This window comes from Barbus barbus (assembly GCF_936440315.1).
Source record: "Barbus barbus genome assembly, chromosome: 4".
Classification (NCBI taxonomy): domain Eukaryota; kingdom Metazoa; phylum Chordata; class Actinopteri; order Cypriniformes; family Cyprinidae; genus Barbus; species Barbus barbus.
In genome coordinates this window covers 21,690,625-21,706,477 of record NC_136732.1, presented here as the reverse complement: position 1 = coordinate 21,706,477, position 15,853 = coordinate 21,690,625, and the positions used below count along the sequence as shown (strand labels likewise).

The following is a 15,853-nucleotide window of genomic DNA, read 5'->3' as shown; positions in this document are numbered from 1 at the left end:
TTGGATCCAATTCCCCCTTCGTTATGAGTTCCCATTTGTCACAGAAAACGCAGAATTCTCTAAAACTATAACACATAGTTCACGGGACCCTAAATTAAAAGGCATTTATGCATTTAGCGAACACATTAAAGTGACTTGTTGTATTCAAGCTATACTTTATTGTCAGTTCTTCAGTTTTGTTTACATTCATTTTTAAGGCATAACAAACATGCAGAATGCTTTTCCTTTCCCATTTAAAAATGATATAAATATAAATATTATAAATATTATAAAAATGTTGATATCGAATGATACAGAGAAAATAATAGTATTTCTGTCCATATCGCCCAGCCCTAGTCCAAATATGATGCATGCATCTCAGGGTTAATGGTAATAACATGAATCAATTGTAAATCAGTGTTGTGTTTTGTATAATGCCACAAGTGTCTCTTTGCATCAATACTAATATCCAGGAGGTAGTATCATACTCCGTTTGACTAATGACCATGTCAAAAAGATAATTTGTCACTGTCAGTGGATATGAAAAATCATTACCTACAGCTGCACTATCAGACCCAATGGATGCCACAATTGAGTTAGAAACTCAGGACAGAGTCCACAGAAACAGAAGTTTTTCAGAAGTTAGGTGTGAAGATAAGGTTGCGTTAGGTTGAGCTCCGCATTTGAAAGATTGATTCTGGAGACACATCAATCTCCATAATCATTCTGGAACCTCAGGACAGGCATTTCATTTTCAGCGACATTTTACTCTGCCTTTGTTACAGTTCCACTGAATGATGACTTCTTTTCATCCCCTCTTTTGATTATAGAACTGGAATTAATCTTACTGCCTAAGAGATTATGGATCACAGCATAATTAATTTCCTCACATTTAATTAGATATTCTGCACACCTGGTTTATAAGCATATTAACTGATGCATTTATGGGATCTTCATGTTTTGGGAGCCTGGAGTCTGAACTGTCAAATTGTCTAGTCTAATTGCCTGAAATAATTTCCTTTATGCTTACAGTCATTTCCTTTATGAGCAAAATTTCCAAATGATGTAGATGATTTATTATATGAATTAAAAAAAAAAAATGATTTGATATACACAGTTTCTAATTATCACTATAGTGTGGAAGCTTGTTTCTGCCATGGGATAAATAATTGCGACATTTTATCTCACAATTTTTATCTCACGAGTTTTGACTTTTTCCCCACACAATTCTGAGAACAAAATCAGAACTGTGAGATAAAAATTCACAATTACCTTTTTTTTTATTATTATTCCATGGCAGAAAAAAAAAACAGAATTAAGAGATATTAACTCAGAATTCCACAAAATTCTAAGAAGTCTGAATTGTTAGATAAAAAGTTTTTGTGTTTTTTTTTATTCTGTGGCAGACAAGCAATTCCCGCACACTATCGCAACTTGCAAAAATATAATATTTATTAACACAACGTATCGGTCACACGACCTTCATCACGTTGTGTTAATAAATATTATCTTTTTGCAAGTTGCGATAGTGTGCGGGAATTGCTTGTCTGTTGAGGCGATCCACCTGGTTGGTCCTTTGTCCTACGCACCTATTACTTGCAGGTGTGCGATGGAGTTTGATCATTAATTCTGTGGCAGAAACAGGTTTTCATGTCCTCTAAGGTCTCTGAAATAAGAACTAGTATCATTGATATTCCTTATATAACATCACAAACACAAACACCAGTATTGTGAGGAAGCTATTCGTTTCTGCTTAGTTTTACTTTTGAGAAAGGTAAAGTGTTTATATTAGACTCTCAAACTTGTTGCTTGCTGCGTATAAAAGCTGTCGCACTCATCTGACACAAAGTCACATCCCATTCCAGTAGCTCAAACAGGGGAGCATTACAGCAATGCCAAGGTAATGGGTTTGATTCCCAGGGAATCCATGAACTTATCAAATGATTAACTTGAATGTAAGTTGTGTTGGATGAAAATCCCTGCCAAATACACTACACTCTCATAAAATAAAAAAATAAAAAAAAACCTTTAGGGGTACAACAGCTTGTCACTGTCAGTACTACTTTCAAAAGGACACCTTCGTACTTCTTTACCCGTTAAGGCTTCATAATAGTACCATTACCTTAAAAGGTATTAAGATGCACCCTTTAGGTGAAAAGAAGGTACAGAGTTGTCCTTTTGAGGGTACTGCCCCAGTGACAAGCTGGTGTACCCACTAAAGGTACAATTTTGACTTTTTTACACCATTCAAAAGTTTGGGGTCAGTAAGATTATTAAATAAATTAAGGCTTTTATTCATTAAGGACACAACAAATTGAACTGATTGCTGTTTTTACTGTATTTTTGATCCAATAAATCCAGTCTTGATGAGCAAGAGAGACTTCTTTAAAAAACATTTTACCAAACTTAAACTTTTGAATGGTAGTCTTTGTAAATGTGAATGTAAAAGACTGTTCCTCTGTTGACTTTCCTATAAAACCAAAAAATAAAATAAAACAATGGATGCTAACAGTCAACTGTACCGTAGTCTGAGAGAAAACTGAAATAGAACAAAAACAAATGTTTCTGTTTGGTGTATTTGACTTTAGCCCACTAGTGTCTGAAATGTGTGTTAAGCGAAGAGCCCTTCAATCCTGTGATACAGACGGTAGAATCTTGTAGCAAACAGTTATCCAGCTAGAAGAAATAGAAGAGGTTTCCAAGACAACAACAGGTCAAGGAGAGTTCAGCAACTAAAACACATCTAAAGAACAGAAAAAGATCAGGCAGCACTGTAGCACAGTGCCACAAAACACGCTTTCCAGCGTAAAAGTATACAGCACTCATTTTGTACGTAATTCACAGCGGAAGAAGTAGTCGAATGGTGTCTGTCACAGCGAGTATGCTGGTTTATTGTTTCCCAGTTGCTCTCCGGTATCTGGCCGTACTTTCTGTCTCATGCGACTCATCAGAATGGTTAGAAATAATACCCACAACATCTGGTTGGTCCCTCATGCCAGCCGGCAGAAGGCCAGTCAATTTGCCATGCTCCTTTGCCCCCCTTCAGCTGGCCAGATGTCGACTAATGCAATCTGTAGAATAGAATTTACGATTTACACCATCTGCGACCCTCAATATTAAAGTCTTTGCTGTAATCAAGTGTGAAAACTTGTGAAAAAAAACAACAATTAATTTTCCATTGTGACCATCGCTTGCCAGTGCTTTTGGCATTAACATGTTTTGACATTAGCAGTTCAAACGGATTCGATTAGTAGCACAGGAGAGCCTGCCTGGAGCTCCATAAATCCATGACTAATGATCTGCTTCCTGGGGGGATAGAGTGAATCACCAAAGAGAAAACTCACAAGTTGTGTTGAAGGGTCGATGAAACAGGCCTCAAGCAGTTTAAGATATTGTTAAATGTTAATTTAGCTGACTCTGATGGGAGGTATCCCAACTGCTATGTGCTTAAACAAAAGAGAGTGCACTGAGAAAGACTTCTGAGGGTGTTAATGTAGAACAACAGATTCTGATACAATGTTCAGCCTTCCTGAATAATGCTCGCCCACAAAAGATAAGTAGTACCCAGAAGCGTAATAGTCATTCAGATGCATGTGCCCCCTCAAGTGGATTTTTAATGCAACTTCTAAAATGGCATCTTTGATAACGAAGTTGTATGGTTATTGTAGGTAAAATAAAAGAAATCACCCACTCGGATCGTCGGTCTAGGTTTGTCTGTACAATTGAGTTTCTCCAAACTTGCAATTTTGTTTCATTTATAAAATGTATTTAATACACATACAACATAGAGTGGTGTGAAAAAGTGTTGGCCCCCTTCCTGATTTTTTATTTTTTTGCATGTTTGTCACACTTTAAAGTTTCAAATCATCAAACAAATTGAAATATTAATCAAAGATAACACAAGTAAACTCAACATGCAACCCCCCCCCCCCCCCCCCCCCCGTTAAAACATAACTGTGGTTTATCACACCTGAGTTCAGTTTCTCTAGCCACACCCAGGCCTGATTACTGCCACACCTGTTCGCAAACAAGAAATCCCTTAAATAGGACCTGCCTGACAAAGTGAAGTAGACCAAAAGATCATCAAAAGCTACACATCATGTTGAGATCCAAAGAAATTCAGGAACAAATGAGAAAGTAATTGAGATCTATCAGTCTGGAAAAGGTTATGAAGCCATTTCTAAAGCTTTGGGACTCCAGCGAACCACAGTGAGAGCCATTATCCACAAATGGCGAAAACATGGAACAGTGGTGAACCTTCCCAGGAGTGGCCGGCCGACCAAAATTACCCCAAGAGCGCAGCCACGACTCATCCAAGAGGTCACAAAAGACCCCACAACAACATCTAAAGAACTGCAGGCCTCACTTGCCTGAGTTAAGGTCAGTGTTCATGACTCCACCATAAGAAAGAGACTGGGCAAAAATGGCCTGCATGGCAGAGTTCCAAGGCGAAAACCACTGCTGAGCAAAAAGAACATAAAGGCTCGTCTCAGTTTTGCCAGAAAACATCTTGATGATCCCCAAGACTTTTGGGAATATACTCTGTGGACTGACGAGACAAAAGTTTAACTTTTTGGAAGGTGTGTGTCTCATTACATCTGGCGTAAAAGTAACACAGCATTTCAGAAAAAGACCATCATACCAACAGTAAAATATGGTGGTGGTAGTGTGATGGTCTGGGGCTGTTTTGCTGCTTCAGGACCTGGAAGACTTGCTGTGATAAATGGAACCATGAATTCAGCTGTCTATCAAAAAATCCTGAAGGACAATGTCCGGCCATCTGTTCGTGACCTCAAGCTGAAGCGAACTTGGGTTCTGCAGCAGGACAATGATCCAAAACACACCAGCAAATCCACCTCTGAATGGCTCAAGAAAAACAAAATGAAGACTTTCTAGTCATCAGCGGCCTAGTCAAAGTCCTGACCTGAATCCTATTGAGATGCTTTGGCATGACCTTAAAAAGGCGGTTCATGCATGAAAACCCTCCAATGTGGCTGAATTACAACAATTCTGCCAAAATGAGTGGGCCAAAATTCCTCCACAGCGCTGTAACAGACTCATTGCAAGTTATCGTAAACGCTTGATTGCAGTTGTTGCTGCTAAGGGTGGCCCAACCAGTTATTAGGTTTAGGGGGCAAGCATTTTTTCACACAGGGCCATGTGGGTTTGGATTTTGTTTTCCCTTCATAATAAAAAACTTAATTCAAAAACTACATGTTGTGTTTACTTGTGTTATCTTTGATTAATATTTAAATTTGTTTGATGATCTGAAACATTAATGTGTGACAAACATTCAAAGAAATAAAAAATCAGGAAGGGGGCCAACACTTTTTCACACCGCTGTATATGTGTAATTAAATTAGGTCTGGATTTGCCCTTCAAATATATGAATAAATAAATAAGTCAGTGACTGCATGTTGTCACTGGAAGCATCACTTTTATTTTGGAATGAAAACATTTATAGAAAAAAAAAACTGTGAGATCCATTGTGATTTACCTCTCATTTCTGTTGTTCATTTCTCTTTCTGTACTACCGGACTAACACGTCTTGCTCTAATTAATATATATATATATATATATATATATATATATATATATATATATATATATATATATATAAACTGCAATGTTGTGAATGTTGTTTTTTCTCCATTCCTCTTGTCATTTTGGGCACCAGATGAGCCAGGACTGACATTAATTTGATTTAAAATAAATAAATGAAGAAATAAAATTAAATAAGTAAACAAATGAACAAATAAATAAGGTATGTAGGTACATGACACCTCTGGAAGCATTCCTTTTATTTTAGAATGAAAACATTTATGGAAAAAAACTACATCTTGTATATGTTGTTTGTTTCTATTTCCGTCTCTTTGCTTTAGAGGGTGCCCAAATAAACAGTGTGGGACCTGGCTCATCTATGATGCAGGCAATGACACAATATCCTGCCCTTGGACAAGTACCTGTAGCCCACCCCTATGAACCATCTCAACCTGGAAAGGAGCTCAACAAGTACGCTTCGCTCAAGGCTGTGGGTAAGACGGCCATGCTTAAATGTGCTTGTATGTGGATTTTATTTATGTATGTTAATCAAGCTGATTATTAAGAAAATAATATTTGAAACTCTTCAGTGTGATTACTTTCTGCTAGAGTTCCCAATCATGTGGACTTGACCTGAGATGTTTTTGTAGTACTTGTAGGCCATGTTCTGGATCTTAGATGGTCTCATATTGGTCTGGTCTTGATTTAAATGTTTTAGGGGCATTTGCATAGTTACAGCATGCTCTCCCAATGCAATAACAGTCCTTAATTTTTTTTTCAAACACTGAGTTTAATTAATTTATAAGAAATAATATATTCAGATTTTGATGTCAGGAGAGCTGCAAACCAGTATAAAAACAGGCACAGAATCAGACATTATGTATTACAGTATATGTAGGGTTATGAATTGTAATGTTGGTAAACCAAAAATGTTTCCCAGTCACTGAAGTATCAGAAGTGCTTCACAATGCACTTCATAATCTCCACCAGTAACAATGTTATCCTTGTCTATCAATAGGGCTGAGTAGTAATTGATTACATGTAATCTGGACTACATAATCAGATTTAAAAAAATAATTAATTAATTAATCAAATAAAAATAGAATGTAATTATATTACATTTTAAAATTCTTATAATCAGATGGCAGTTATTTTTTATGGATTAGATGATTACATGCTAGTCACACATCATTTTGATCTAAAATGTGTACTTGAAGTTTTTTATTCAGTATGAATATTTCAATAAATTCTCTGATGTTGGTTAATGGATACGAGCAAAGAAGGTATTTCTATTTTGTGTTCAAGTATTGCTTTTATAAATAATTTTTTATTATTATTATTTAATTAATTAGATTATAATGAATTAGCTTTTATGATTTAATTAACTCACAGCCCCCTGCAGTTCCTTAACAAATCCCAGTTTGGAAAAATCCTGATGTTTAATGCACCTAATATTGTTGATAATAAAGGATAAAATATATTTTCTCATTTTTTTTATATCAACATGGCACAAATATTCCTATCCAAAACTATATGATTTAGTTTTGGATAGTTAGATCAAAAGAAATCTATAAGTAAATAAAAAAGATAAATAAAAAAATACTTTGCCTGCAATGTGTAATCTATTAGATTAAATTATAGTTTGTAATCAGTATTGGACAATTATTATTATTTTTTTTAATAAATAAATAAATGTGTCAGAAGGATTCTAGAAGGATTATTTTATTTTAATTCATTAATAATTTAATTATTTAAGTTGTGTTTTACAGTGGTGACACTGGGCAGTAACATAGTCACTTGTTACTTTTCACATCAATTAGTCTGGCATCAGAGTGAAGCCTATCAAAAGACTTCAGTGAGATGACAGCTAGCAAACAGCAGACAAACAACCAGCCGAAACAGCAACGTGTGATGACAGTCATTCTCTGAGGCTTTCAGCCACAGAAGAAACTGCTCAGTTGTTAATCCACTTGATTGCTGTATGTGCAGACTGATCACTGGGTAAACAAAAAAAAGACAGTTTGTAAGAGAGAGGCCCAGAAGACAAGCCACATGGGTTGTGGTGCTGAAGCATTTGAGTTCAGTGTGCTACCTTCCTCTGATGTGCGGTCCGGCTGCCTTATTTTGCGGTTGGCCTCCTGGTATGAGGTTTTAGATCTGCAGTTTACTGCGACTCATTGGGGTGTCAAGGCTGTTAAAAAGGTCAACTGAAGGATATTTAATTAAAAGTCTAAAATGTCATGCTGAAATGAGGAGGACTTCAAGCAGAGTGTAGTCAGTCCCAATTAAGGCCTGGCTAAGTTGGAAGGTGATACTCCGTTAGCAGTATTGCATGGATGTTATGAAAAATGCTGTACCACAAAAAAGAAATGATTAGTGATGCCATCTGGAAACACATTAGAATCGTTTATACTCGGTTGTCTGATCTGGTCCTAGCAAGTCGTGTTTCACGCTGTCAGTGATCGACTAGCACTGGTTGAAAATGTTTGCAGCAAAAAATATTTACAACTCCTTTGCAAAGAAGCTGTTAGGTGCTGTTTGAACGACAGTGTTGATGTGGCTGAATTTGTTGCCTGTAAACACATATTGTCAAAAATAACATTTACAGTAATAACAGTGCAAAGTGACTGTGAGATGTTTTTTAAGTGCACAATAACTACAAACTCAAAATAGTGGTTTCAGCAGACAGATGAAATCCCAAACCATCTTTTGGTAGAGCAAAAAGCTGCATTTTTTCCATTTGATGATGGAAGCAATAATTTGCATTAAAAAACACATTTTCTTGAAACAAATAGAAACCTTAGGCAAAAAGAAGCATTAGCATGTTGACAGATTCAAACAGCCTAACTACTTTGGTCGCCATTCACAATGGCAACTTGAAAGCTCATCTTATAAATATGTGAAGCACTCTTAAGCATTGACATTCAATTCACTTCAAGTCATTTTTTATAAAGAAACCATGAGATTTATTTGATCAAAATACGGTAAAAACTACAATGTTGTGAAACACTATTACAAAAAAGCTGAATTTTCAGCATCATTGTTCCAGTCTTCAGTGTCACATTTCCTTCAGAAATCATTCTAATATACTGTACTGATGCCCTAGAAACATTTATTATTATTACCAATGTTGAAAACAGTTGTGCTGATTAATATTTCTGTGGAGACTGTGATATGTTATTTTCAGGAATATTTGATGAATAGAAAGTTCAGAAGAACAGCATTATAGAAGTATTTTGCAACATTATAAATATCTTGATTTTCAATGTCACTTTTGATCATTAACCATTGCTTAAAATAATTGATTTATTAAAACGGTAATTGGAAACGTCATTGTATGTGTGAAGATCTTTCAAAAATGAGAAAAATAACTAGTTTAGAATGACATGGTGGTCAATAAATAATGGCATAATGTGAACTGTTTCTCTACAGAAACATCCAGTGTTTTAGTTGTCTGTAGGAGGAAATGGTTGTGTCAAGTATTTTCAGAGAAAAAACAGCTCATTTGGGAAAACAAGTGATAACCCTTGATCTATTAAATGTGTAATTATCTGGTACTTATGAGGGGGGAAAAAAGAAAAAAAAGAAATACGCAAATCAGCAATCAGGTTGTTTTTTGCATCTGATTAATGAAGTGTTATTGAATTATCCTCGCTTTTGCTCTTCTATCTCTCTTTTCCAGCTGAAAAAGCAAACGAAAACTTCTACACTAACAGACGGCACCTAGCCGACCTGGCATCGAAAGGCACTCTTCCCATGCACTCAGTGAGTCTGGAGCAGGAGCCCACCAACCCTTACAGCCCCGAGCTGCCCTGCCAAAAGCAGAACGGACACAAGTCCAAAAGCACCAAGGTCCACAGCTCCTACCCACTAGCTTTTGGCTCAAACACCATCGCCAACCCCGGCATGCTGAAGGGCTGGGAGACCACAGAAACTCTCGGTCGCCGGCACACATATGCCCCCAAGAAGCACAGCGCCACCGTGGAGCAAGTGAACGAGCTGACATCTGCCCATAGCCAGCACTACCTGCCGCCACATCCGTACTTTGTCACCAACAGCAAGACTGAGGTGACTGTGTGAACGGGGCTTTAACGCCGGGTTTATCGAGTCCAGGCCTGAGTGGATGTGTGGATCGGAGAATGAGGATAATAAAGGAATCCTGATGGAGGAAGACGTGTGGATTAGGAACCCTTCCTGCTGGAAGGATTGACCGAGCGGTCTGGCTTGAGATCTGCATGGCTGTATGTGTGCTGTTTGTCTTTGAGCGGCTGTGCGTGGAACAGGCATGCATTGGCGACATTTGAACAGGAAAACTTGGAACTCTTTCTGTGTCCTTTCCGTCACAAACGAATAATCTGACCTGTAGTGATGAGTTTGTCACAAGGCCATCCGTGATGAGGACACATTCAAACCCTAAACAATCAATGCAATCAAATGTACTATTGTAGATGAGGTTTCTCAATAACCTGAAAGCTTGTGAGAAGGTCACTTAAGAAACACTATCCTGTTTTTCTCAGAATCTTGTACATAACAGAATGGACGAAAAATGTCAAAGGCTTCCCCGGATAATCAAAGAACATCTATCTGGAAGATAAATTATGATGTGAGGACAATCGTGTCTCAAGTTCTTCTCATCTCAAAACTCGAGATTTCCAGAGCGTGTGCACCAAAAACCTCCTGTAGCAACGTAACACGCTATATCCTGACAAACTCTGGGCTTGTGCCTTTCCAACAGAAGAACTCATTATCTAAGAGCTCTTGTGCTTTTCAGTGAGCACATGGTGTTTCTTCAATAACAAAGATGCATAAAATATAAACAAATCTATTGTTTACGGCTGTCATACTCCAGTAGAAAATGTTGATTGTCAGTGTTCTTAAATACACATTTCCCTTCTGTTTCGCCATTTTTCTTTAATGTGTTCACATATTGTATGGCCCTATCTTTTAGTGCAACTGTTGACTGTAGACAAAGGAAGTACTGTAGGGTTAATGATAGACATTCATTATTTTTCAATGTTAGGTATGATAAAAATGAATGGTTAATTCTGATACCGAACAAGATTGTTACAACACTGCCATTGTTGCATTCTGAGTATTTTTGGCATTGAAAACTGATTCAGTAGTTTCTTTTGTCTTTAGCATCATAATGTGAACCATTTCAATTTGCATAAGGGCAAAAGGCTGCATTCAATTTCGAAACCTGAACGTTTTGTCATCCACATCCAAATTATCCCAAGTATCTGGCTGTGAATAATGTGGGTCACATAAACTTTAATTGCTGTGAAACAAGTGGCTTTATCTCAGTACACTTAAAATGTTTTTGACCTAAATCATTTACTCACCTAAATCGAGATGGCAAATTAGCAGGCTAACTCATAGTGAAATTAAAAAGACATTTACATATTTAGTAGTACAGCTTTCTGCAGGGTCACACATTTTTATTTCGCAAGTAGGAAACTCATTCTCAGTATTTACAATATATATACAGAAGATGTAAGGGGTGATCACACTAGATTTTGTGTTTGTATTCTGCTGTTTTTAAGTTTGATGAACTCTGGCTTGCAAATCTGTATAGTGATGTTAGACCATTAGAGGATCTAAATGTCACAGACTGACCTGCTGTTAGTGGCACAGAAATTGCACACTTCGCCTTTAAGGTAAAGGAATAGTTCAACCAAAAATAAAAATCTGTTGAAAATTTACTCACCCTCAGAGCATCCAAAATGTACAGTAAATGAGTTTGTTCTTTGGAGAAATTTAGCATTATATTACTTTCTCATCAGTGGATTCTCTGCAGTGAATGGGTGCCGTCAGAGTCCAAACAGCTGATAAAAACATCACAATAATCCACAAGTAATCAACACAACTCCAGGCACCCATTCACTGCAGAGGATGCATTAGTGATCAGGTAATGTAATGCTAAATTTCTCCAAATCTGTTCTGATAAAGAAACAAACTCATCTACTCAACTCAAACTCATCTTACATTTATGGACATTAGTTTCTACCCTAATACACAACACAATGCAATGTGTAATTCGAAATATGGGTGAAACGCCTATAAAAACAAACGAATACAGACCACGTTGGGCTGTATATTAACATATTTTTCTTAAAGTGAAAGGCTGCCACAGAGATTACGGCAGCTTCTCAGGACACATATTAAAGTAATATCTGTCAGCTAGTGACATTTTAGGTGTGTTATGTATTTTATGGCTCGTTTCCACTGAGCGGTACAGTTCGGTACAGTACAGTACGGTACGCAATTATGTCCGTTTCCATTGTCAGAAGTTGTGAATGGTACCGAAATAGCGAATCATACCGTACCACTTTTTTGGTACCCTTTCGTTGGGGTACCTAGTGGCGCTTTTCCACTGCATGGTATGACACGGTACAGTTCAGTATAGCTCATTTTGTGGGGTTTTCCACTGGGTACAGTACCTGGTACCTGGTACTTTTTTAGTACCACCTCGGCCGAGGTTCCAAGCGAGCCGTACTGTTACTAAAACGTGACGTGTAAACCCTGCTGATCACTGATTGGCCGGAGAAAATCATCACTCCATTTTTTATGTTAAAAATCTCAATTTAAATCTGAATCTAAAACAATCTCCACAGAAAAAAACGGCTCCTCAGCTCGCTGCTATATTGAAACCGCTTTAAATCATATGCATATTGCCTTTTTGTGAGGCCACTTGTTGTGACGCACCGAGGAAGTTTTAATCTTGACAGAGATTTCAGTATTGTGTCAATTTTTGGCCTCTGCTGTTATAAGAATTCACTCTAAAAAAAAAAAAAAAAAAAAAAAAAAAAAACACTCGTTCAAAACAATACATGCCCAGCCTCCAGTTTAACTGCTTGTCTTTTTCATACCATTGAATACTGTCTTTGTGCGTCACTGCCAAACAGCCTGCGACAAACCAATACTTAAGACTGACATAATGGTCTGTCAGTCACGGAGTCCACTCAACATCTATTAAACCTGAGTGTCTCACTGCAGGTCACCTCATGACTCAGAGCGCACTACAAGATCACTCACCGGGGGGCACGTTTCTTGGAATTAAATCGCATAGTGAATACCTTTTCCTCTGAAATCTCTGAACACTGAAGAAATGGATTAGCACAGATAATGTCAAGATTCACCATGTAGCTAAAAAGACCTGCACAGCTGGATTCCAGGGCTTTAGTCTGCATAATCTAACATATGAAATCGCCATTGTGATATAGATATCAGGTATGTGGGAAATTATCTAGGTTAACAATTGGGAGAGAATTCACTAAGAATTAATTGCACACACTGATTAGTTCATTAGCATTATTTTATCAACCAAAGGTAAACAGAATAAAGCAGACTCATTTGATGAATTACTGCTCAGTGATTGACATAAAATGTACACAGTGTTAACTTTGGTTGGCAAAATTGCTAATGATATGATAAGCCTGAAGATGCAGTCACACTATACAGTACTTCATTCATACATACTTGCATTCACTTCCATTCCTACGCACGTAAAGCAAACAAATGAGAATAAGTGTTGTCTTGCGTATCAGATTTTGATTTAGAGAAAATTTATTTGACCTCTAAATTTGCTTTACTTAAAAATTTTTATCAATAGAAGATTAAATGTTACAGATTGATCTCCTCACTTATAGTTTGCAGGGAAATGTCAGGTAGTATATTTTAACACTTTGAATGCATTATTATTTAAAAATATATATATATATTATTATTTATTAAAAACAATTCAGAGTGACATCATGTCCTGTTGCTGATATGAATTGCAGTGTCTGTAGCTTTCACATGATCAAACCTAGAGTGAATGCATCTTGAAGTACAGGTTTAAAAAAATATATATACTGTATATAAAAAAGAAAATATAAATTTAAATTTAAATTTGCACACTAAGTGCAAATAGTCAATTGTATTGTCAAAGGCTAATTTCACTAAAAGTGTGGTCACATTTACTGTTGTTTGGTGAATTACTGAGGTTGAAATCAAGTAATTTAAATAGGAATTTATGAAATTTAGAATTTCACGTAAAGTTGAAAGATTTCCTCAGTGCAGATTTTGAATTGAGTTCAGGCTAAATTAAACAAAAAGCTGCTTTTAGCTGGTTTAAAAGTGGCTTTCATGTAAGCAGTGCTTCATTCATCACTACACTATTGACAACAGACAATGGACCTTTTTGGCTGCGAAAGTTTGCAGAAATTTCACTAATATGACCATACCTTACCTCTTTGCTAAAACATTTACACATAGCAATACTTAGTGTAAAATAAAATATTATTTTTGTTGCTATTTACACTTGGTGCAAACAGTATGTATTACTAACAGAACCTAATACACAAACAGCACTATTCCAATGTAAATAGTACCTGGTTAAACTGGATTAAGGGTGGTTAGTGAATAAAGCTTCTTATGCTAAAATACCTCACAATAAATGTGGTGCAACTGCTTAGTGAATTCATCTCTCAGCGTGTTGAAATATATGAAAACCCCATGTCACGTTGAGCCTACATAGGGGGTAGTCTTATAACTGATTGCTATTTCCACCTCTCATTGTGCCTTGCTGTTCATTAACAGACATTGGGTCTCATTTTGATGTTTTTATTCATACATTTGTTTGCATTTTTCAGTTTTATAGATCATTGGGGTTGGCCATGTATGAGAGAGGATTTTATCTTTTGACATCAGCACAAGGTCTTATTCATTAGAGACATGATGAACTAGTACATAACAGATGCCGTCTTGAACAGTCAGCTGTACATTATATCACAAAAGGGCTGAATATTAGCAGAAAAACTTTAATGCTGTGATCATGAAGGTTAGATGTTGAGCGAATGCATTCTGACTCTCAGTGAAAACACATTGAAATGTATAGGCAGATGTTATAAAAGCTGTGCTAAAATGATATTGCCCTTTATTTAGTGTCTTGAAAAACTCCATAACCCCACTGCAATTGATATTGATGTTAGTTTGCGTCTGTAACTGGTTCATTTCAAACACTCAAATGCCATTTCATAGAATTTCATTTTTAAAAAGTAATACCTCAAAAACCCAAATTTTGAATTAATTGAATTGTTTATTCTGGATATAGCTATGCCGATGGTATACTATAGTATCAAACTCTTTTATGATATGATATTGTCATATTCTTCACATAAAGCCAGAATAGTTACACAATAACTTGATATTTGTAAGTAGTAGCATAGTAGTTGCTGATGAGACCAAGTTGTCCGGTGCAGTGGTCTATATTGTAAATCACATAGACGAAGCATTGAGGATTAAAATGATACCCGCCACACTTATACCTGCACAAGCTCAAATTATACCGTGAAACCTGAGTGTCTTTTAATGAAGGGTTATTTTGTGATCCAGGTTTATTTGAAAATGTGTCAATATAGTATTCAGTTAGTCATAATACTGTGTGTACTTCAGTGTGCTCTGTAATGGCGATGCAAAACGAGGCATCTGGGAAACAGAGCACATCTTACTGCTCGTGGATCACATTTAATAAACTAAGGTACATTTTTTAAACAATGTATTCTGTGTAACATTTCTATGTGGAAGTTGAAAGTTTAAGCACCGTTGTACCGTTCACATCACAAAACTTATTTACAATAAATGTCTCTTCTCTATAAATGCTGTGAATTTCTGAATGTTTGTGTGGTTTTTTTTTTTTTACCACAAGTGTTTAACAAGTAAGATGTCAAATGATTTTAGGCAGATGTTCTTGTCTGGGAAGATGTGCTTTATACTACTGTGAAGATGAGCCATAACGTTCTAATATTATTAGGCACAAAATGTGTTGTTTCACAGACTATATTTAAATATGGGAATATTGTATCTTATTCTGGCCAAGGGGTAAATATTTAGCAAGGCTTTATTAGCTCTGTTATTGAAAAGAAAAGCTGTGTGTTCTGATAAAATATATATTATTTTTATTTTTGGAAGGCTCATAAAAGTGTGAAATGGACCTTGTCTGCCGCTTTGGATGTCACAGAGAGCAGGACAGTCACTTTGGCACTGGCCTGATCGAGATGAATGAGAGTGCTAACAAATTGCTTTTTCCAGGTATGATAGACCTAGCTGATTCTGGCCAACATCACCCACTTAGACCCACAAATGAAGATTCTGTAATCATTTTCTCACTCTTGTGCCGTTTCAACCTGTTTGCCTTTCTTTCTTCTGTGGTACTCAAAAGAAGATATTCTGAAGAGTAGAACTGGTTGCTCCTTTCCGTGCTTATACAGTATAAGAAATAAAACAATAAAGACAATAAATATTCAGCAATAATATCAATTTAACTGCACTGACAGTATTGGATGAGAACAAA

General features: G+C 36.5%; 1 protein-coding gene across 1 annotated transcript in view; it reads left to right on the top strand.

The window, feature by feature from the left end:
- LOC306862770 (protein shisa-9B) overlaps nt 1-9,600 on the top strand; it is a gene marked incomplete at both ends in the record, with an annotated part of 36,675 nt that extends 27,075 nt beyond the window's left edge. The window contains 2 exons of the mRNA XM_079405751.1: nt 5,862-6,014; nt 9,203-9,600. Coding sequence (XP_079261877.1) covers nt 5,862-6,014; nt 9,203-9,600 — 551 coding nt within the window. The remainder of the gene's footprint in view (nt 1-5,861; nt 6,015-9,202) is intronic.
- Between the last annotated feature and the right edge of the window lie 6,253 nt (nt 9,601-15,853).